The 23698-nt window shown below is 38.8% G+C and overlaps 1 protein-coding gene across 1 annotated transcript in view; it reads right to left on the bottom strand.

Annotated features, from left to right (window-relative positions):
- The window catches only part of SMARCA2 (SWI/SNF related BAF chromatin remodeling complex subunit ATPase 2), a 122029-nt gene that overhangs the window by 76512 nt on the left and 21819 nt on the right, over positions 1-23698 (bottom strand). Inside the window, exons 10-17 of the mRNA XM_039887353.1 lie at positions 20889-21052; positions 19470-19536; positions 18682-18792; positions 15833-16075; positions 14374-14487; positions 6153-6260; positions 5458-5544; positions 2288-2334 (exon numbers count right to left, since the gene is read on the bottom strand). Coding sequence (XP_039743287.1) covers positions 2288-2334; positions 5458-5544; positions 6153-6260; positions 14374-14487; positions 15833-16075; positions 18682-18792; positions 19470-19536; positions 20889-21052 — 941 coding nt within the window. The remainder of the gene's footprint in view (positions 1-2287; positions 2335-5457; positions 5545-6152; positions 6261-14373; positions 14488-15832; positions 16076-18681; positions 18793-19469; positions 19537-20888; positions 21053-23698) is intronic.

Below are 23698 nucleotides of genomic sequence, written 5' to 3' on the forward strand. Positions count from 1 at the left end.
ATGCAAAACAAGAAGACAGTATTACTGCTGTCTTCTTGAAGGATCCAGGAGAGCTTTGTTTTTCATATAGTGCCTTGTGCATAGTAAACACTCAATAAATAACTGTGGAATGAATGAATGAATGAATGAATGAATATCTACTTCAAATCATTGAGAGCATTTAATGTAAAAAGAAAATATATTTATACGAAACTCACAGAGTGCATTTATTTATGCTAGATATGAAGATAGAAAAGAAAAGCCCTTCCTAATTCTTTCCTTCGTTCGTTCCTTCCATCCTATGTTTCTCTCTCTCTCTCTCTCATATGCACACACACACATATATGTTGTATTTCTTTAAATTCCTACTTATTAAGTATATAAAACTATTAATTTAGGGCACTTAAAATTCATTCAAATACTTACTGATCACCTACTATATGCCAAGCATAATGCAAGGCATGCATATAGTGATAAACAATCTTTGCCTTCAAAATGGGTAATTACAAATTGTGCTAGGTATTAAAAAGAAAAATAGCAAGTTGCTATGAGAGAACTTATAGCAACATGTGTTATCTTCTTTAGATGACAGCAGAGTTTGGGAAACTTCAGCTCTGGCCTGTTTTTGTGAATAAAGTTTTATTGAAACAGCCATGCTCATTCATCTCTTTTGTCTATGGCTGCTTTCATGCTCTAAGGGCAAAGATGAATAGGTGTGACAGAGATTTTTTAGCTCACAAAGGTGATAACATTTGAGATCTGGCCCTTTACAGAAAAAAAAAAAATTGCCAGCCACTGGTTTATAGAGTCAGGGGTGACCTCACTGAAGAGATAGTTTGGCTAAAACCTAAAATAATGAACAAAAGGCAGCCAGGTGAAGAATGGGGGCTTAGGAGTAGAGAGGACAAATTTCCAGTAAGTAGAAAGAGTATGTGCAAAGGCCTTGAGAAGTAAAAGAGCCTGGTGAATCTGAGGAATTGAAAAAATGGTGTGCGTAGTTTAAATAAAAGAGAGTGGAGAACACCGGGAGTTGAGAGCAGAGAGGTAGCACGTAGGAGTGGGGGCAGATCCTGTAGGGCTCTGCTTGCCACGCCGAACGTCTTAGTTTTAAGTGCAACATAAAGCCATTGTGGGGTTTAAACGGGGGAGTGACTAGAGCTGGCATTATCTTTTGAAAAGATCACCATGTACAATGCATGAAAATGAACTGTGGGAGGGGCAAGAGTTCTGCCTTACACGGAAACTGAAGTCAAAAGTATGACGGTAGTGGGTACTGCTGTCAGATGGAGAAGACTGTCAATCAGATAAAGTAAAGCCTTTTCTCCTCCATAATAAACCACTTTTCTCTAAAATCAACAGGGATGTGTTATATTATTAAAACTTAATTGTAGGATGGATATTGCTGGAAAAACTCGCCAGTGCACGTGCAGTCTATAACACTGAAATGTATCATTCGATAGCTGATTTTATGACATCTCTAAAAGACACATTTTCAAGTGTAGGTCTTCCCAACGTCCCTGCCCTGCTCTGAGAACTGTCCAGCAAACACCCCCGTGGCCAGCCATGTTTTCAATATGCCACTCTAACCAACCAGATGACACCAGGAGCGGCCAGAGGACCCAGTGGAAAAGGAGGCAAGTGAGACTCATGGCGTTGCTTCTGGATGGATTCCAGTTGCTGGTTCTCAGCCTAGTGACACAGCCTGCCCTTGGGACCCAAGAATGACCCCTATATCCTAATAATACCTTTTCCCTGGTGCAAAAGCAGTAAAACAGAGACTTTCTGTTAATACAAGTTTCTTTTTTGTTGTTGTAAGGCATGTATGATTCTTTTCAATGTCCACTGAAATGAAAAATATCTTATACAGACCATATTCTAACAAATTACTATAAAGCCATTCTTATTAATAGGAGACGAAACATTTCTACTCCTGCATGTTAATGTTAAATATCAACTTGAAATTTAATATGATTAAGTCCTCTTTGAGCCTAAGCTACACTGTTGGTTATAAATAACAACCCTCTGAAGCTTTGACAACATTTTTTAGAACCAGGATACTATTAAGTCTATTAAATGAGATCTATGTCCTTTTGAATAGCCACTTACTCAAGTCATGTAGTAATTTATGCCAGTAAAGTAAAAGAGAATGCTGATATCACTTTAACAACTTCTGTACCCTCTGCTGAGGAGAGAGGAGGGCTGAGGAGACTGGCAGTATATATTTGTGTGATAGGAAACACTACAGAGAGAAACGTTTAGGTAGGACCAACAAACTATTTTTGGAAGAAAAAAAATTTTTAAGATTTACCCATTGATGACCCCATTTGAATAGCCCAGGTGTTCAGCAAAGGATTCCTTTGAGAGAGAGAGATAAAGAAAAAGATTATAAAAAACCATATGTACTTATTAACCAAATGATTACTCTTTTAGTAATCCATATTTAACTATGCTCTATTTCTAGAGTATAGTTAAACAAAATAATAAATAAGCAAGAAATACTTGTTATAAGATGAACCAGAAACTCAATGTCTTTGAATTCAGACTTTTGTTCTGTCAGAAATGTATCCTGTTGAGTTTCGCAAATCTCTAGACTCTCGCACTGAGGCAGCAGGGTTAGTTCACTCATCAAACAGTAATTAAACATCTACTGGCACAGGGCTGAGTTAGACAGGTGCTGGGGATCCAGAAACAACTAAAATATCTACCCCCAAGTAGCTTAGAGTCTAGACTAGAAGAAGAGTTTAAAATAAGCCCATCAGGACTAATATGTGCACAGAAATATACTGTGAAAATATTTAACAGTAAAAGTAATGGTGATCAAAAACTATAAATCTTAGTTTAGTGGGGTCCTAACATCCCTTTCATACTGTGCTTTTCTCTATTACAAATAAGGCCCTAAATGTACGCTGCTCCCTCAGGTGTCCAGCTTCTGCTTTTAAAATACAGAACTTAATCACCTAATTCCCATCTCACTGATTCTGTGAGAGAAATGCATTAGTGTTCTCTATGTGACTTTTCCATTCCTTCTCAAGGGAAGGAGAAGATGTCACGCCTTCACATTAGCCACCAGCTGTCTCCCTTTTTTGCTTCTCTTCCTTCCACAATCACCAAAGCTTTTCTTCCCAAGGAACCGGATCTGTCGCTTTGAGCTCTCGTCTCAAATATGCCCATTATCTGTGGTAGATAATGCCCAGCCCCTGAAAATGGTGCTCTAATGGCAAAATTAGTGCCGATGGACAATGACCCCAAATCCCACTCCAAACTAAAGAACCGCTCCTTCTCTCTCCACAGGAAGCCAATCCTGACTAGATTTTTAGGTTCCAACCCTATCTCTAAGCAAGGCTGTAAAAACCAGAGAGACAATATGTGTTGGTAGATGGTGATAAGATGAGGAATCAGCATCATTTAAAAAATACGGTTCTCATTTCTGTGGTTTGAAGGTCCCAGGGGAGGCAGTGAGGCAAGCGAGAGACTGGGCTTCTGGGATGACTTCATATGAACACAAGTTGTGTTGGCGAACAAAACAAAGACGGAGGCAAAATGTACACACCATCTCTGATCCATAACTTAATACTTGAGCCAATAACTGTGGCTCCTGTTTCTAAGAACATGCTCCTGAGAGTTTTTTTATGTTACAAAAATTGCAAATCGAAGTCTCTTTTTCTATTGACGGCTATTTAAAATGTAAACATGCATGCAACGAAGGGCACATTACTTAATCTTAGCTCCTTTTACCGCTGCTGTCCCCCTCCACCCTTCCCAGGTGCCACAGACAGAAGCTTGAGGAGAGAAGGCGTCCTTCCCCTTCCTGACATGGCCTAGCATGTTTCGAAGGTTAATTTTTGTATGATAACCAAATAAAGTAAGATTGACATTCCACTTTCATAATTTCTGAGTCCTCAAACCCCTTTATATAGCAGAGTAAGTATCTTAAAATTGTTTTTAGGAAAAATGTGACAGTGGGTGTGGTTAACCTGACATGACCCCATTTTCATTTTCATCATTAGACTTTCTTTTTGGCTCCCCCAAACCCAACATACACCTCCCACTAATTCATCAATACCTTATATCCGTTTAACATGTTATCAGTTTACAAGATGCTTCCTATGTTGCTTTTTTGCAAGTTCATCCTCCTGCCAGTCCTGTAATCCACCATCATTGACGACAAGCCATGTACCCTAAAGCTGGTAGATGCTGAGTGATTTAAGCCAGATCACTACACGTAAGTTCCCTAAACTGACAGAGTTTCACCCCAGGAGGAACAATCCGAGTTACAAAGTGGCCTGGGGTATGGACTCACTGCACACTGGATTCTTCTTACACTATATAACTAAATAGCTGTAGCTTGTTAGTGGATTTTTTTTTTTTGGTTAGTGTTGTTGCTGTTGTCATTTTACTTAGATCTAGGGCTTTATAGTCTATAGATGCTCGGCCCTATGGACTTGAAGGCAACAGCAGTGGGAGGAGTCTTTCTGGTTCCCCGCCGTAGTTGGGACAGGGCTCCAGTACAGGGGGAGGGTGTGCAATAAACACTCTTACCTGACAAGTGCAATTACCAAAAACGAGGGAGAAAAATAAAATCAACAAAGTCAAGAATAGTCAACCCCATTTTCATACCGTGATTAACAACTCTGAATTTCCCAGAACTTGTCAGGTATTGACTTTTTCATAAACCAGTGCAGACGCCCGAGCCATGCAGTGACTTGCTCCAGGCCCCGCCTGCTCATGTGCAGTAGTAGAAAGCAGGCGCTATGCCGGCAAAGAACCGCCACCAGAACCATCCGCGTCAGCAGCGGCGCTGAAAACTTGGAGACTGCAGTTGTGGTTCCTTTTCCTTCCTGCTCAAGTCAACTGCTCCGGCTGGGGTGAAACTCGTCAATTTAGGAAACTTATTCACATGTAGTGAATAGGGCAAAAAATGTCCTCGCCCCTAAAAACAGCTTCTTAGAGACCAGAGTCAGTTTAAAAGCCTGAATTTACATCCTCATGATAGAAGCCAGAAGGGAAAAATACAAATCTAAGTGACAGGCCAAAGTCGGTGTCTTTTACAGAGAAAATATTTCAAGAACATCTTTTGTTTTCAACAGGTATAAATACATTATTTTAATATTTTTCACAGCATCTTTCTGAGAAACCTGGATATATTTATCATTATCTTCAATTTCAGAGCTGCTACCATAACAAGGCAATTCACAGTACTTACTGAAACACACATAATGAGCCATAGCTTACAACATTTTCTCACTATTTTAAACTCTTAGTTATAAAATTCCAGATGCTCAAGTGCTTGGTGCCAATAAGAATCAATAACCAGAAAATTCACATTTGTCAATTCTGCCCGTTTAAGCTATCAGACCATGTCGTTTCAACCTCCATACACGTTTTAACCTGTTTTATTTCTTATTTAAAAATTTCTTTAAGTCATATTAGTAGGAATAGCACAATCAGGATTAGAATCAAAACAGAATGCAGACTTACCTCGATGTGCTGAAACATATATGGGTGATTGCAGATTTTTCTCAACTGCATGATAGTATTCATAAGTGTCTTGGCACCTCCTTTCCCCTAAGAACAAGTAGAGTCAAAAGAGAACAAATTATTAACTGATCAGATATTTCCAACTTTTTAAAAGTGGGCTCTTATAGAAAGGGCAAAGGGCTGTAGGTCTTCTCAGGGACCTACACCTCTTGTTATAATATAGCTCCTGTTATAATATAGTAGTTTCTGAGTTAGATATAACACCTTTCTTGTGACTAACTTATCCTCCAGGAAGGAATTATGTCAAGTTGATGGGTTTGTGACATGACTGTCTATTCCCTAGGATTCTGGGGAGAAAAAAGCACAGAATAGATGCCCAAGGAATGAAACTGGATTTCAAAACCTTCTAAAATGCCATCCCACATTTAGCTGGAATAAGTTTTCTGCAGGAATGACATGAGCAGAGCTCACTATTTTGATATGAACATACTCCCTTCTTCCCGCCCCAATGCTGTTTACAGTTAAGAGTTTACACTTAAGAAATTGTATTTCACAGCTACAATAGCTACAAAAAAGATCCAGTAATTTGTTTTAACAAACTGGCATTAGCAGGATGCTTCCTGGGATTAGTCACTATCATGGCCATGAGAAGACATACGATGGCACCTTGAGTTGCATCATCTTCCGCCACGTACCTTCTTATCTTTCTCAGAACCATCTGTGAGGAGGATGCCTTTGGCTTGCATATGGCGATACAGAATCTTCTGCAGAGCTGACATGTCACACTTGATCACATATTCAACCTAGAGAAAAAAGAACAGTAAGTAAGAGCAGGAGAAAGAAGGTGCCTGTTGTGAGAACACAGTTGAAACACGGCTGCTGGTGGCACTCCTGGAGCCATGAGGGTACCTCCGTTTCCCCACATGGATTCCTGGAGTTGGGGGATGGGAGGGGATGGTAGAACAGACCACGGTCATCATTGCTAAAGGTATCATTATGACGATGGGGTCTTCAAAAGGTTATATGTAATTAAGGCAAGGGTAATGTTTTCTGAAATTTCTTGACATAGCCCATATTTGAGAAAGAGAATGGCTTGCAAACTGCTCAAATTCAAAGTTGTTCAATATAGCGTATCCTTTTAGTATTTCCTCTGTGTCCCAACTATACCTGCTTTTCATATGAACAGTTTTAGGAAAAACAGTGACTGGCCAATACCCTATGATTTTCTTTGTAAAACATTTTTTAAATGGTCATATGCGACTACTCCCAATACTGGCCCTACAATGATACATATAACGGCCTTAAATTAACTATCATTAACCTTGTTTTTGAGAGATGAGAGGATACTACCTAATGAAGACAACAGGTAGAAAAGAACTAATCGATAGCTGGACTCAACTTTATGACCACGTAATAGAAGGTAAGGCCTCATGTGCTTCCATTTGAAATGTTGCAAAAATCCAATTTAAAACAGTTAAAGAGAATTTACGTTCCTGTGGGTTAGCACACACCTGCAATACTTCTAGCATGCTCGTAATGCATAAAACCACCTTGATTACTTCCTATTATTGTTTTTCTTTATTAAAAAATCTTCAGAATACAAATGCGCAATTTTCATTATAAACGTCAGATTAATGCCTGGAAAACTGCAGAATGTGATTAAAAGTAAATCAGCGAGCTGCCTAATGTTTAATAAACTGATTAAAAATGATCAGGTTATTTTCAGCTCTGAGGGCCAAAGCTCTGAGGTCACAGATAAAGAGAAGTTGAATATTCATTCAATTGTTGTTTTAGAAGGAACCTGTCAAGCCTGATGGAACCGCAATTAATAGTCTTCTGCCCCTAGTTCTGATGCATCAAATCAGATTGCAGAAAGGCTGGCTCTCTGGAAAAAAAGTTAAGAAAAGCAAGTGACCTACCATAAACTTGTTTTAGTTTTTAATGACCTTCTTGGCCGGGGCAGGGGGAAAAAAATTTCCAAGTTTGATAAATAAGGATGTACTAAATGCAGGCTTTGTGTTTTAGATGCCTGATGATGTATTTTTAAAGCACGACTTTTTCAAGAGCTGTTAACTCTCAATGAAATTTGATCATGGTGAGGAAAAATGTTAAACAACTTCAGACAAGTATAATCATAAAAATGGTATCAAGGGCTAATATTACTGAACTCTTTGTAGGAACCAGGCCCCGGGCAGAGTGCTTTATGTGCCTTCTCTCATTTCATCATTCAAGTGCTCTGAGAGTTACATTTAGAGTCCACATTTTACAAATAAGGAACCTGAGCATCAAAAAGGTTAACAGACGGACTCAAAATGATACAGCTATTTAAGGGTGCAATTAGGACTGGAAACAGAGTCCACTCTGTCACGCTCTACATTAAGGATGGCCCAGCAGACGTTCAGGCTGCTCAGTCCTACCCTGATGTTCACCTTTACAGGGGCTTCCCTGCTGGAAGAGACTGCTGGTGCTTGTTTTTAGGTGCCTTAGGGCACCCGTACACAGAATTAAATACAGAACCCTCTACCCTCTTCTTGTCAGTTAGCTACTGCTAAGTGCCGGAGGTGGGAAGTTTGAGAAGCAGGAGGCATGCATGATGACCCCATGCAGAAGGGATGCCAAACACCCCACAGAGGCCAAGGCAGCAGAAAGGCCTGCCCATCCCAGAGACCCTAACCTTCTGACCTTCTGACCTTCCTCCCTCACACTCTTAGGGGATATCAGAAGCTGGTTGGATATACATGACCAAAATCACAGTCACAAGCTTCTCAACTATATTCCATATGTGCTCCCTGTACCGTCCCAAACAACTCTAAGCTATTTTGTTTGATTTTGTACATTTTTCTCCAGGCCTAGGGGGTTCCTTAGTCTTAGGTGCCTCCTTTCTAATCCTACTCTACCTTGAGGGCCTTTAAGATCTCCCACAATTGCCATATCTACCAGCCAAAGTTAATTTTCCCTTTCACTTCTCTCTAAGAGGTGGTTATTAAGCATTTTTTTTTTAATTGCATTCCCTTATCAGGAAGACATGCTAAAGCACATCTTCTCAACACATGCACATATATTTATTTATGAATTATACACATGCATTAATGTTGTCTTAAGATACGAGTTACTTTTAGGGTATGGATCAATGTTAAAGGCAATTGATGTCTATCCATATTTCAGGGGGCCAATTTGATGGCATCTAATTTATTTTGGCCAATTCCAGTCCAATTACACTCCCATGTGGCTGATAAAAACTCATACTAGGAATAGAAGAGGCAGGAACACCTTTTTCTCATTGTTCACCTATTCTTCTTGTTTTCAATCTGCAATCCTTTGCAAAATCTTTGTAAGCCCTTTGTCCATTCTGGGGGCTGAGGGTATTAGTTTAGCTAAAATCAAATCATCCTAGATAATTTTATCTGGGTACATGAAACCCACAATGCCTCACAACGGGCAGGAAGTACATGAACCTGGCTGTGAGGGTGAGTGATCTTTCAGATGCCCTGGGTAGTGGTGCCTCCTTTAACTCTCCCTGAGATAACCTACACAGTCTAACCCAGACATGTAACTGACTTTCTGATGTGTATGTACACAGTGTCGATCTGTACCTTAAATATCAATGCAACTTAAGTTTTTTTATGTGTAAGAGAAAAAATAATATAAATGGAAGTTCTAAAATCTTCTTTGCGCACCCCAATGGATTAATAGTAAGTACCTCTTTCCCCAAACACACGCTCCCTAGTATGTGTTCTGAAGACTCCTGCCCTAAAGTGCTTGAACGCCTGATCATTCATCCCAATGGGTTGGACGATGTCGCTTTGCACTGTCATGCTATCGTACGGGATGAGGTGATCTTGTCTCCACACCAAGTCTGCTGACCTCTCACATCATGCCTATTTCTGGTGTGACTCCTGCACCTTCTACCCCAGCCTGAGTGCAATGCAGTGACAAAGCAGACAATCAGATGGATGTATCAGGAACGGGACAGACTGAACAATTCTAAAGTAGACATACTGACCGACAGTGATGAGGCAAGGGAAGTGTCTATGATAATGATTGTCATCTTAAACTCTGTTGGGTCTGAGTTCACCATCCCTCAAATATGATGGCCCCTGATTAGAGCATGAACATGAGAGTTCCTCAAAATATGCTGGTGCTATAGGAAATGGTATCTATGAGTCTTTATTCTATAATTTGAACAAAGGGAGCCCCAACGGCTCTCACAAGTCAGGCTTGTGATATCACTACACAAGTCAGGCTTGTGAGAGCCGTTGGGGCTCCCTTTGTTCAAATTATATGTAAAACTGAGGTGCTGACCTCATGTGCATGATAATTATCTCCTAAGAATTCTTATTTTAGTAAAAGATCAAACTGGCCCCTATAAGGAGCCAAATTAGGTGATTCATTGGCCAAGGGTCTCCTCTCATCTAACCCTGTAAAAGTATTCAAGCTTTATTCACGGTTTCTGCCTGAATACTATTCTTTACTCCTAATTTCCCTTCTAAAAGGACGTATTATTGGAACGATGAACCTAGACTATTATGTTTGATATATCACCACTTTCTGAATTGAGATTTCCAAACAATAAGATTAAATGAACAAAAACTCCCAGGTTCTGGGATCTATATAGCATGAGAGGGGAGCAAAGTAATGATTAAATATATCAAGTGGTCTAAATTTGTATATAATGAATATAGAAGTTGCTCATTTAAACAAAACTTTCTGGTTGTTTTACAGAGATTATATCAAAATCAGGGTCAATTTTAGGTAGCTCAAGCTCCAGTTAACCTCAGGCACTGTACACATATCATAGTATATTTAGACATCAATATGTTCGTAGCCAACTTCAAGTGCAGATGGTTCTTGATTATACGAATTAAAAAGAAGAGAGTCGGCGCAGACGACCTCACATGGGAGCTAAATTGGAAAAACAACTTTTAACTAGCTTAAGTTGTGTTTTATATAATCACTTTTCTACGAATCGCCATTCTGTCCTAAGTGTAAGGAATGGAGTTTACGCCAGCAGCTAGGTGGTGGCGTCAGGGGAGGTGGGGACAATACATTCTCTTGCTCATTAGGTGTTTCACTAGACTTGTAAAATTATGAAATATCCATTGATTAAAACAAATTTTTATTATGTACTTATTCATTAAAACTAATCTTTCTGTGAAGTAGAGCTACATTTATCAAAATGTGGCCCTCAGATGCCTGCTTTAGTTTCAGCTGAGTAAGTAGAGGTTTCAGAGGTCCCTCTAGCTATACTAAACAGAATTACTGGGCTAAGGTTGGCATTCTGTATCTTCAAGAATTATTCTATCATAAAAGCCAACAATAAGAAAAGAAACAATCCAATGAAAAAAAACAGGCAAGATTTGAGCATCACTTCATCAAAGAAGACATGTGGAGGCCAAATAAGTACATGAAAAGATGCCTAAGATCATTCAGCATTCAAGAAATGCAAACTGAATTTACAGGATATCACTACACATTTATTGAAATGGCTAAACATGTTAAAAAATTGACAATACCTGACAAGCACTGATGAGAAAGTGGAGAAAATGCAACACTCATACATTGCTGGTGGGACTACAAAATGGTTCAGACAGTTTAGAAAACAATTTGGAAATTTCTTAAAAAGTAATGTATACATTTACCATATGACCAAGCAACCCTACCCCTAGGTATTTACTCAAGCTAAATGAAAACCTATCTTTACACAAAAACTTGTACGCATGTTTATAGCAGATTTATCCATAATTATCAAAAACCAGAAACAATCTAAATGTCCCTCAACCAAATGAATAAGCAAACTCTGGTACATCCACATAATAGAATACCGTTCGACAATAAAAATGAACCAACTATTGATATATGCAATGACTTGGATGAATCTCAAATACACCCTGTTGAGTGAAAGAAACCAGATGCAAAAGGTTTGATGAGACATTCTTTCTGAATCCATTCATACAACATTCTCAAAAAGGCAAAAATATAGGGATGGAAAACAGATTAGTGTTTGCATGAGGCTAAGGGTAGGGGTTTGACTAAAAAGCAGTAGCACCAGGGAATTTTTTTTGGGGGGGGTGTGGCGGGGGGAGGTCTAGAATAGAATTGCTCTGTATTTTGATTGTGGGTTTGGTTAAACATAACTATGCAGTTTTCAAAACTTCTAGAACTATGTACCCAAAAGAGTAAATTTTATTATACGTAAATTAAAATATAAAATTAAAAAATACTTCCCTAACCGATTCTTTTTCACACAAACATTTGAAAATTATTGCTATGGAATATTTATAGTTAGCCTTATCCTGCCATCAGCCATAATTCCTTTCTGGATTCTTTACACAGGCTGAGAAAGACATACATGTTGTTTGTGGCTATAAGCATATGGTGGCAGAAAAAAAACTCTTTACCCCCAAGGATGACACTTAAATGGCCAATTTTCCCCTGGTTTAAAAAAAAAAAAAACATCCTCATGAGGCAGAAAAAAGTACAGAATGACCAATGGCCAAACCACATCAACAAGGCCACATACCTAGGCAAAGTGATTAGTTTCCCCACTGGCCTTGAAAGGTTTATGGGGACAGAAAGGTGGGAGGGCCACAGAAAGTGCAAGGACAAGAGAACAGTAAGAAAGAAGTGAATAGGAAAGTAGAACTCTCCATTAATAATAGAAATAGCAGCATGAGTAGAAAATAAAGAATATGGTAGCAGCAGCCGTCACTAGTTGAGTGCTTACCATGTGCCAGGCACAGTAGTATGAGCATTACATCTATCTAATCCTCTCAACAATTCTATGAATCTGGTATTATTTATTTTCTAGCTCACTGATAAGAACACTGAGGGCTACTAGGTTAACTGACCTGCCCGAGTTCACACAGTTAGTAAGAGACAGAGAATACCATGGAGACCCTTGTCTACTCTGATGGCAGAGTCCATGATTTCCACTCAACCAAGGTGCCTCCAGCAAAATGTAGCTTATCCATAGGTGACATATCACATACAGGGTATTTAATATACCTCAAACATAATGCTCTAGGTATTTATACAGGAAACATACTCTTGAAAAGTTAATTTTAACTTTTTTTTAAGTTTATTAATACTCAGGGAGCTCTCTTGTGGAAAGAACTGTAAAACGAATGCTTTAGCAAAGAATTCCTTTGTGATATAACTGATCACCCCATAATCCTTATGCTGCAAAAGTTTGGATTTTATATAACGGATTTTCTTAAAACAGGGTATGCTTTCAATTTGTAACGCATTTTAAAAATCTATCTCTATTAGCCAGTCCTGGAACAAGAAAGCAAGATTAAGAAGTTTCACAGAATGAATAAATGAAGGACTTTAGTTAATTACCTTTTATTTTATATCTCTTATAAAGAAACAAAAGGTACTGTGGGGCAAATTAAAGTCTTTAACACTCCATCTCTATAACTTGCAGGATCTTGGTAACACTGTACAGGGAAGCAGCTCCAGGCAACCAGGTAACCAATGTACCCATTCCCCAGTTTATCAATTCAGTAACTAAACTCCATATTAAACAGAAAGGGGGTTGTCCAAAGAAGCCAGGACAACAGGAAGTCAAAGAAATATCAACAGCATTCAATCCCCAAGATGAGTTCACTAGCAAAATAAAATACTTAAATATTTAGGCTTTTGCTGGAATAACATGGTATAAAAACGATGTTTATTTTAAATTTTCTTCAACTGTTAATGAATAGGGGATTAGAGAACAAAATTCTCTCTCTGCAAAGTGATCAATTTTGTACACTATTTGCCAACTCCCCCTTAAAAAAAAAAGAACAGGATGAAACAATCTGTCCAAAAAATAGAGACATTACACAGAAAAACACAATGATGCAAAATAACACATTTCAGAATTGGCTCATCTAAAGAGAAAACACAAATCAAAATATCTCATGCTACAAATAGTATACAATGCCAAACAATCTATCTTTAAGAGAGTAAAACTTAGAACTCAAATGTGTATGGTTCCAAAATATAATCAGAAACATATTAAACTAATATCCATATCCAACCAAAAAGTGTGGAGCTAAGGACTCAAAAGGCATTCTAAAGCACTGAAAACTCAGCATCCACGAAGCAATCTGAAAAATACTCACTTAAAATGTTCACAGGAACTTAATTTTTACGGTGTTGGACAAAACCTATGCCCAAGAATAATTAGATGATGGATCTGTAATTTGCAGGAACTCTATTTTTCACTTGCTATCAGAACGGTGACATCACAAGTATCAAACACTAAATACGTTTCCGGCAAACTTGGTAAGTGTTTACTAGGCCCTTTTTTAATGAATGTAAGTCCCAAACTCAAATCCTTATTTGGCTCACAAACAGAACACTTCTGTGGCGCCTGCAGGATTGAACTCAGTGAGGTTAGTAACTTCAAAAAAAAAAAAATCTAAAATTAACATTCAATGTTAATTAACATACTGCTAAATTGCCATAAGTTAAAATTAAAATATAATGAGACTCAACGAAGTTGGTAATTTTATAAAATCTGCCCCAAATTGAAACCAGGCTGAATCTACACTAAATCTTCTAGCTCAGGGGTCCCCGATCCCCAGGCCGCAGACCGGTATCAGGTCCGTGGCCTTTTAGGAACTGGGCCACACAGCAGGAGGCGAGGGAAGCTTCATCTGATTTTGCAGCCATTCCCCAGCACTAGCATCACCGCCTCAGCTCCACCTCAGATCAGGCATTCGATTCTCATAGGAGTACCAGCACCTGGTGCCAAAGAGGTCAGGGATGGCTGCTCTAGCTCTTTCAAGCAAGACAGTATCTGAAGGTCTTTCCAAGAGACCTGTAACTAAAATACAAGCATGCTGGTTTAGAAATCCAATTCCGGGTGCAGGTACTTCAACTATGTCGGCAGGGTAAGAAAGCACAACTTTTGTACTTGCAACATACTTTTTCTGGAAGCTGGGATTCAACTTCTTTCTTCAGTCTCCTCAGTAAAAATGGTCTCAGGACCTTATGCAGGCGCCTGATGATCAATATTGTTTCTTCTTCATTTAAGTCCACCTACATGAGAACCACAGGTGAATTTGATTTTTTTTAAAAAGGATGTTTTATGTAATAATGCTTTATGTTATACTTATTCATGTCATTATATGATTGAAATTTTACATGTATTAAGGCCAGGTTTATACCTGGTCCCGTACATGTCAGAATTCCCACCTGCCTACCAGGTGGTAATAAGAAGGCCTCTAAATGGGTGTTTGTCTTAATGCCGAGTTTGTGGAAAAGGGCTCATAAGCTACCAGTTTTATATCAGTAGCGTTAGGGAATACAACGGGCAATAAAGATTGACTGAAGACTGAGCTAGAACACGAGTAGAGGGGCAATAGTTAATGTGTTCTTACTTAAAGTTGAAGCATTAAGTTAGACTCTTTGTCCCAGAAGCAGAAACATACCAAGGGAACAAGGCTTGAACATGAAAATGAAAACAAGAGTAAGTAGATCCAATTTATGTTGGTGGGTTTATAAGACCCTCTACCTCATGCTTCCTATTTTCTGCTCTGCTCTTATTCAAGTTCAGTCATATTTATAAAAATCCTCTGCTTTCTCTTTCTTCTGGTAACCTCTATAGGGCAGAGTTAATTGACTTTACTTTTTACAAATGGGTGAGCTAATTAATTACTGACAAAAGGCCAAGATACCTCAAAATTAAAGGGCTCAATAGCTCCAACGTAAATTTCCCTAAAGCATTCTTAGTGGTTTTTCATTCCTATCATTAAGAAATCAAAAGGACATGTACCCATGTCTTCCTTTCATAAATGAGCTCTAAGAGGAGACAGATAGTAGGAAAAATGAAAATAAGAAATTTGAAAATGGCTAACTGCAGGATTTGAGGAGTATTTACATACATACGAAACTGAGGCTCATACTAAAATCTGAAAAAATGTGTACGGAAAATCAGTGTAAACTAGTTCAGTTTTACACACAAACTCCTTATGTAGAAATAGTTTAAAGGAAAGCCCAAGTCTATAACAGGGAAATATTTGTTTTAAGATGTGTGTTCAGTTGGTTGAGCTGATCTGGTCAAAAATTTAGTAAATATCCCTATATTCATCCTCACTGTGGCCCATAGCGGTTAAGCATTCCACCATCAAGAATGTTCTCTGGTGTCCTGGTTAACATGTTGGCAAAAGACAGAGGAGTTCGGATACTCCACACATCACTAGGTCCATTTTCTTCAGAGGGGAAAACACCCTGGAATGAGAACATCTCCACTCACTGACTAGCTTGGTAAAATAAGTGACATTATAAAACGCCTTGTGGGTTTTCTGTCACTCTAATGTTCTCAGCTCTAGGTCCTTTAATTTCATTTCATTGCAGTGGAAAAAAACCAAAGTTAGATCAGTACCCTTTCTCCGGTCATGGCGAATGGAGCATTAAACCACTGTTCGAATGTGCTGCAGCTCTTAAAGATTGTAGGGAGGAGGAAGTTGAGGAGGGCCCAGAGCTCTGGGAGCTTATTCTGCAGTGGGGTCCCAGTCAAGAGGATCCTTCTGGGGGCTACGTAGTGAGTGTTCAAGACCTGAGTCAGCTTGCAGTGGTGATTCTTCATTCGGTGGCCTTCATCCACGATCATGTATTTCCACCGAATCTGTGACATGAGAGGAAGGACCAACATGTGGTGAGCAAGGTAAAATACAACTATTTCCAACACGCAAGTGGCAGAGTGGAAAACCAAAGAACCCATCCTTGGTACAAGACAGGGTGTGATTCTCCTTAAGATAAGAGAATCTCAATAGCCTATTTCCCATACCTGATAGATCATGTAATGCACCATGTAATAATGGAAAGTTAAAGCAACACTGTTACTTACGGGCCATGTAATTCCAAATCACCCTTTCACAAAGAAGGAAACTTGGGCCCAGAATGAAATGGTTGGGCCAGGACCAGCTCCTGTGTCTCCTCATCCAGTACTCCTTCTGTTAAAACTATATCATGACAGCTATCTCAGATTTAGTGGTCATGCTACCTCTGCTCCTAATAAGTACAGAATACAGCTCTCCACTCAAAGCAGAAGTTAATGACTGCTCTCTCCAACATCACCTATAGCCGAGATACTCTGGCTTCTTGCCTTCTTTTCTATTACATTGGCTGACTACTGCCGTTAGGGCCTGGCTCGGTGTTCTTTCTTTCTTTTTTTAAATTTGAACTAGTTGCTAACATTTAAGGTTGGAATACTTCACATAAAAATCTGGACATCCAGCTTCTTCTAAAAAATCGCAAGATCTAGCAACCTGGACTCTCTCAGTTCACATATATGCCTTACCCACCAGGTCCTTACTTGCCAGACCTACGACCCTGTTTTAAGACCTCTACAATGAAATAATATACTCACCGGCAGAGAGGGCAATGCTAAAATATCATTCCTCTATTTATGCCAAACCTTCAGAATTAAATACAATCTACTCCCACAGCATGACTCTCACTTCAAAAGAAAAGAATGACCATATGACATGATCCTTCCTAAGTCTACAAACAGTCCTCCTCCTCTCTCGCATTTTACCTTTCGGCTCTCTTCAAGGTCACTGTTCTCAGTTTCTTAAAGTGTGAACAATGAGGAATGTTCCACTAAGCCTATCCATTCCCTACAAAGCAGTGGCTATGGCCAAGAAAAGCATCTGGTGCTCAGATGTCCCTGGATCCTGCTGCAAAGCTCCTAGAGAGAGGAGGGAGATGAGCAAAGTATGCTATATAGTCCTCGCCTTCCTCATATAGACACACCAAAAAAGTCAGGGGAAAAGAAAGAAAACTGTCAGTCAAGCTGGGATGTTCGGGTAAGAGAAACTACCAAGAGTTTTTGTGTTTTTTTTCCTCTGCCATCTCTAAGAAAAGTGTTTAATTAGGATTGTACAAAATTGTCCTAAACTTACCAACAGCATAAAAAAGGCCAGCAGATAAAATGTATTTAAATAAATATTCTAAATCTACTTCCCTGCCTAATTTAGCTTATGAAATAATAAACAAGGAATCAAAGGCCTTAGATTTTTCTATTGGTTCTACTACTAATTAGGTCTTTGAAGCACTTGGAAAAAAATTACTACCCCTTTCTATATCTTTATTTCTCCAGTAACAAATAAAAGCAAGACACCTCGTTACCAGGCATCCCCGATGAGTTTTGAAATACATACGCAGAAGACATGAAATGAATTTGTTTTAAAGGATCGCAAATGTATGAACACACTCCCATAGTAATACTGAAAACACACCATTTATGACACTGCCAAATTCATCTCTGAGTATGAGGAACAGGAACACAGCCCTGTTACCAGTGCCATCTCAATTATTAAACCTCCCCTGGGAACACAATTGCTTTATGTTATTTCCTGTGATGCCATGCAGGGAACACTCAGTTCCAAGAGCAAAGGTTTAGTGCAGAGACAGAACGAACCCCAGAAATGGGGATTCTGTTCAATTCTGGCCATAACTTAGTTTCATATTATACTGCTTTCAAAACACCACAGGGCAAAAGAAATGACTAAAGAAAAAAAAGTTTTCATATTTGCTCCATGAAATAAACTACTTCCATCATTCTACATGAATGTATTAGGAGGCAAGATTATATAAATGAAAAAAATATTTATTTTATGGCTGAAGGACAACTTAGGACATACAAATCAGGAGACATGTAGGTTGCAGGTAGAAAATAGCTCTTTCCCAGGTCCAAATAGTCACAGAAATAGCCCAGAGTAATTTGAACAATAATAGCTCATTATCTTACCAGGAAAAAACCTAAAATAGGGATAGCAGAAAAGCCGCAGCTCAGAGGAATGTTCATATGGAGAAGACCATATGGTGAGGTGCCTACTCGTCTTTGGAGAGATGAAGGCACAAGAGAAATGAAGTTACGCTACTGACAATAACCCAGGGCAACAAAAACAATTATTTCTTCCAACAGCACGTTCAGGGCCACTGAAGAGAAAAACAGCTGTGGAAAGAATCCAGGTGAATTTTTTTAAGAGATGTAAACTAATTAACTATGAGAGGATAGGTAAGAGCCCCAGGATCAATGACATACACAAAAAAATAATATACGTAGAATACCCATGACTAAAATGTATCTGACCTGAGGAAAAAAATAGAGAGAGAGAGAGGTGACATTTAACGATCAAATTATACTGGTGAGTACAATATCAGGAATACTTTACACTCCAGTGTGATGGTCCATAATTAGAGATAAAAGAAAATTTTTAAACATACCTTTGCAAGAATGTGCTTGTCTTTTATAATGTACTCATAAGTAGTCAAGAGGACGTTGAATTTGCCACTCCGTAGCTGGGGGACAAGGGAGCGCCGCATAGCGGGGGTGCCCTGAATAGAAAGAAAAAAAATATATATCTATATTACCCAGTGGAAGTATGTGTGTGTTATTTCTCACTATTCAGAGGTTAATGGAGCCCAGACACATGACTACAAATTGCACACATATGCATTATCATGTGTGGATGCATTATCCATGAAGAAAGTGCTCGGCAAAATCGCACAGGTCGGTACACTTTTCAGACTCTTATATAGAGGGGCTTTCCTACTGAAAACTGAGAGGAAAGAAAGAAAAGGAAATTACAGTGACCTCGAGGTACCAGAGAATCCGCTGCTCTGCTGAAAGGCTCCATTTCTATGGGAGCCTACAGCAGGCAGCCCGGGCACCTGGGTAATTGCCTAACTTTGCAGGAACAGTGGGCCCGGCAGCAGCCGACAGTGAGCCAGGCAGCAGCACACAGAATGTGCGATATTTGTCATTTGTATTACTCTCATCAGAAACCTTGCAATATGATAATTAACAATTTTCTTCTGCATTTCACTATCTGAAAGTAATTATGGTTTATTACAGTAATCTTCTTGGGATGATTAACTCTCACTGTTTAGTACATGATGTACATGACAAAACTTTACAACCAAATACAGTTCACAGATGTGCATATGGAATGAAGAAAATAGGGTCTATTTTTTGCTTTTCCACGTTTATATATAAATACAGCATTCCAAACCTTGTAAGAAATTTTCACCACAGACGGAGCCCATTTGTCAAATTCATATGTCCAGTTAGATAGAGTCCTATAGAACAAAAAAAAAGAAAAAGAAAAAAGACATTTGTATAAAAATCAGTGATTAAAAAGATATTCTTATTTATTTTCAGGCCTCAGTGTGAAAGGGGCTAGAGAATATAAAATATCTCAACTACGTATTTATTTTATAGGTGTGGAAGTAAGAGATAAGTTAGAAATAAGCTGCCACAAAGCATGACAAGTTTGTTGTGGGCTCATAAAAAAATCTCATAAGAAAAAAATTAAAGCATGCATAAATATGCAGGGCAAAAAAAAAAAACCCTAAATTTTAATATGGTACTGAAAATAGCAATTGCCAAATGATTTAGTGAGTCTTAGAAATAGCCACATAGGTTCAGAGAAAAGTTGAGTCAGGAAAATGAAATTACAAAAGCACATGAAAATATTAAATAAACCTGTCAAGAGGGAGCAGGGGAAGGAATATTGAGTGCCTTTTTTTTTTTAAATCCCTGAAAGTGTCACCATAATATACAAGTCAGAATATGTGAACTACAGATAAAAAGCAAAATGTATATTCAAAATGTAGATAAAATGCAAAGAATGTCTAAATATTATAGATTCAGATAATACAGATTAAAAAGGCCTGCAAATAGTCCTCCTTTAGAAAAAACTTGAAGAAAATACTAAAACAGAATCTTTATTTTTTTATCAAGGTCTAAGTTTGCATTAGTACTGAGATGTAAGATCTCAGTGATTAAAACTGCAACTACACTGCAGGGAGGGCAGTTGTGACTTCGTCTTCCTACTTTTAGGAGTGTCCGAAAAAGCTCTACAAAGAATCATGCAGTGGGCAAAGCACTGGGAATTTAATGAAGAACAGCAAATACCTATCTTTATGAAGGAGCAAAATCATTGAAAAAAAACCTATACATATCCAGGACAGTTTCACACAAAATTTGTAAGATTTTGATTTGGATTCTGCTTTAAAAGATACAATAAAGGAAGATTTCAGAATATATTGTCTTTTGAATATACGCAACCTTTCGGAAGTGAAACAAGTAAAAAAAAATCAGAGAAATCTTTAAATAAATAAAAAAAATTCAGACCTTTCTTCTTTGTAAGCCACTGATGGAATGATGTGGAATAAGGCCCACTGTACCGTGTGTAGGCTGTGTCAACCTGCTAATGGCTGATAAAATTGTCTTGTGCTTAAATAGCCAATCAAAGAGGCTAGGAGTAAGGGTAGGGGGTGGGAAATAAAAACCTAAACTCATATTACATGCTCTTGGTAATCCCACTACACGCTACAATTTTGCCTTAAATGTAAAACAAGGCCAAGCTACTAACAGGGCACTCTACAACATACAGAAAGATAATTGCAGAATAAATGGCGTTACTTACGAAAGGGGAACAATGATGAGATAGGGGCCATTGAGTCTCTTGTGCTCCATCAGATAAGTGATGAGTGCAATGGTCTGTATGGTCTTTCCCAGCCCCATTTCATCAGCTAAGATTCCATTCAAATTGTTATTATACAGGGAAACCATCCATTCCAGGCCCTGGAGCTGAAATGAAGAGTAATTGCTTCAATTATCCAAGATCTGCACAGGTAATTAATACTAATACAACTCAAGTGAGGCTGTGACTTCTTAACTCCTCAGTGCTATACGTCGGATTTCCCACAGTAGGACAATGGGGAAGCACCAACACAAAAAGAATTTAAAATATGAGCCTGTAATCATCCCTGCTGCTTGGCAGGTGCTGAGTGTTAATCAGATTTAGAAATGATGGGCTAGAGCGTACTGGTGGGATTTTAAGCAGCTTTGCTGTTCATCCCTACTTAGCATTTCGCAGTATATGACATTCTAGAATTATTACAAATGAGGAAAACCCAAACCAAAATCCATTCTAACCATTCTAACAACAAAAAGCCAATGTGAGGATTAAAGACAAACAAACCAGAAGGCAGGTTTGGCTCGATCACAGATGCTTAGAAATAGCCTTCTTGGCAAAGAAGCACCTCCCTACAGGGTAGGATCCCCTCAATGAGGAAGTGGGGTGACCAGGGAGCCAGAGGCTTGCTGCTGGGCCCACAGGAGGGCACTTCCTGGTGGAGAGAAACCTTCCAAGTAGCACATGGAAACTTTGCAATGTGAGCACCCCCCAGGGGCAGCACACCGGAAGCTGACTGCCTGGAGACACATTCTAGATATTTTTTAAGTACACCAGATTCAGCTTTGGATTCCCTGTGTTAAGTACAACAAAGTTTAGGTGAAGGTACAAAATCGTTAAACCTCCCTCTCCCAACCACCAATTCCCTTTTACCATCATACTACAGATGCTGAGTTTAAAAGGTAGGATCACTTTTACTTTATACATATATATATGTCAATTTAGCTTGCTAATGAAGTTATGCTTAGGGAAATGTTAATTTTAATGTTTTACGTGAAAACAAAGTGATTTATTTATTTTAGAATTTATTAAATCATTATTCTGTGCAAGAGGCTATGCAAGGAGCTATACCGCAAATGGATACCTAGTGTGAGATGCATGCCTCCCCTCAGAAGCTTGCAGTCAGAGAGGAGACAATAACCATTCACATATACATACACAGGCACCAAGAAACGGTTGACAGTGCCAGTGCCATACGTATCAAATAGTATCTGATTAGGGAGAGCACTGCAATGGTTTGAAGAAATATTTTCATATGCCACGTTGAGCATCTTGTGCCATGTAAGACTCCACGTCATTCTAAAGGGTTTTGCAGAACAACAGCAACACCAAGACATAGGAGAAAACTGGGAAGAGCATTTGAAAACCTGAGCAAAGAGAAAGGAAGTAAAGAAATGATTGGGAACCATAATGGGTGGTTAGGAGGAGCTGGGAGCCTGTAACATGACCTCAAGGACCACCGGACCTTTAGAAAAGTCAACTAAATGCCAGAAACATTTGTACACTCGGTGGTAGTGAATTCTTTTAACGTAAATTGGCAAATAGGCTGAATTTTGTGTCTCTGTTAATCCCAGATAAAACAGAAGCAGAAACTGGCAGCAGAAGGGTCTAGAAATTCACAAACTTGTGGAAAGTGATTTGGACTTCCCTAGACCGTGGAGTTGGAGGAGTTGGGTATTGAACCAAGCTTACGTGGCTTTCCAGGAAGCAGCCGGAAGGCTTCAGCTATGTCAGGGTTAAATAACTATTAATGATAGAAAAACTCAGCAAGAAGCAAGAAGATAGAAAGCTTACTCATGAACAGAGTGATCCAGGAAGGCTCTGAGCTACAGTTTTAATTGGTTCGTGAGAAATGGAAAAGATCTCATCAGGCAGATATGGGCAATCAGAATCTATCTAGGAAGAAGTCAGAACTTTATGAGACAGAAACCCAGAGGGGGACAGAGCAAGGCATGTTCTGGGATCTACAGCAGCCCAGTTCAGGGAGAGCGGCATAATATTCACATATGTAAAATAGTAGAGATGGTTTTTAAAAGACAGCAAGATAAAGTATGCTTAAAAAGGTGTTAGATGGCAGAAGAAATCAATGTGGCATTAAATTTTTTATGAATAATCCAAAGAATGCATCTCCCAGATACAGACACACAAAAGTTTTTAGGATACACTATGAGTTAACTCCAATATCAGGTTGACCAAATAAGATGATAACCACTGGGAACCTTATGAACATATGATGGTCTCTGGAGAAAACAGGACCTTAGTACACCCAGAGCAGTGGTTGTCAAAGTGTGCTGCAGGGACTCCTGGGGGGTCCTCGGATCTTCTCAGGAGACTCGCAAGGTCAAACAATTTTCATAATAACACTAGGGCATTACTTGCCTTTTATATTGTATCGACAGTTGCACTAATGATGCGAAAGCAATAGCGAGTAAAAACCGCTGGCACTTCAGCACACAACAAGGCAGTACTGTAGGAGCAGCCACTGTATTCTTCCCACCCCAGGTCATGGCGGCCAACGTAGCACCAAGTTTTAAGAGTGTAGAGGACCTGAGTCCAAAATGTTTGAGAACTGTTGGCTTAAAGCATGTACTTCCTAAAGTATATTCTACAGGACATTAGTTTTATAAGACGTTTATGGTGATAATATGAAAATAAGGTGGGGTGGTCAAAACAGTTTGGAAATACAAAGTTAAAGTTATTTTATTACAGGACACTGATGTGTAATTATGGATTACACATTTATATTTGTAGAGTCGTAA

Source organism: Pteropus medius, unplaced genomic scaffold, assembly GCF_902729225.1.
Source record: "Pteropus medius unplaced genomic scaffold, Ma_sr-lr_union100, whole genome shotgun sequence".
NCBI classification, from domain to species: Eukaryota; Metazoa; Chordata; class Mammalia; order Chiroptera; family Pteropodidae; genus Pteropus; species Pteropus medius.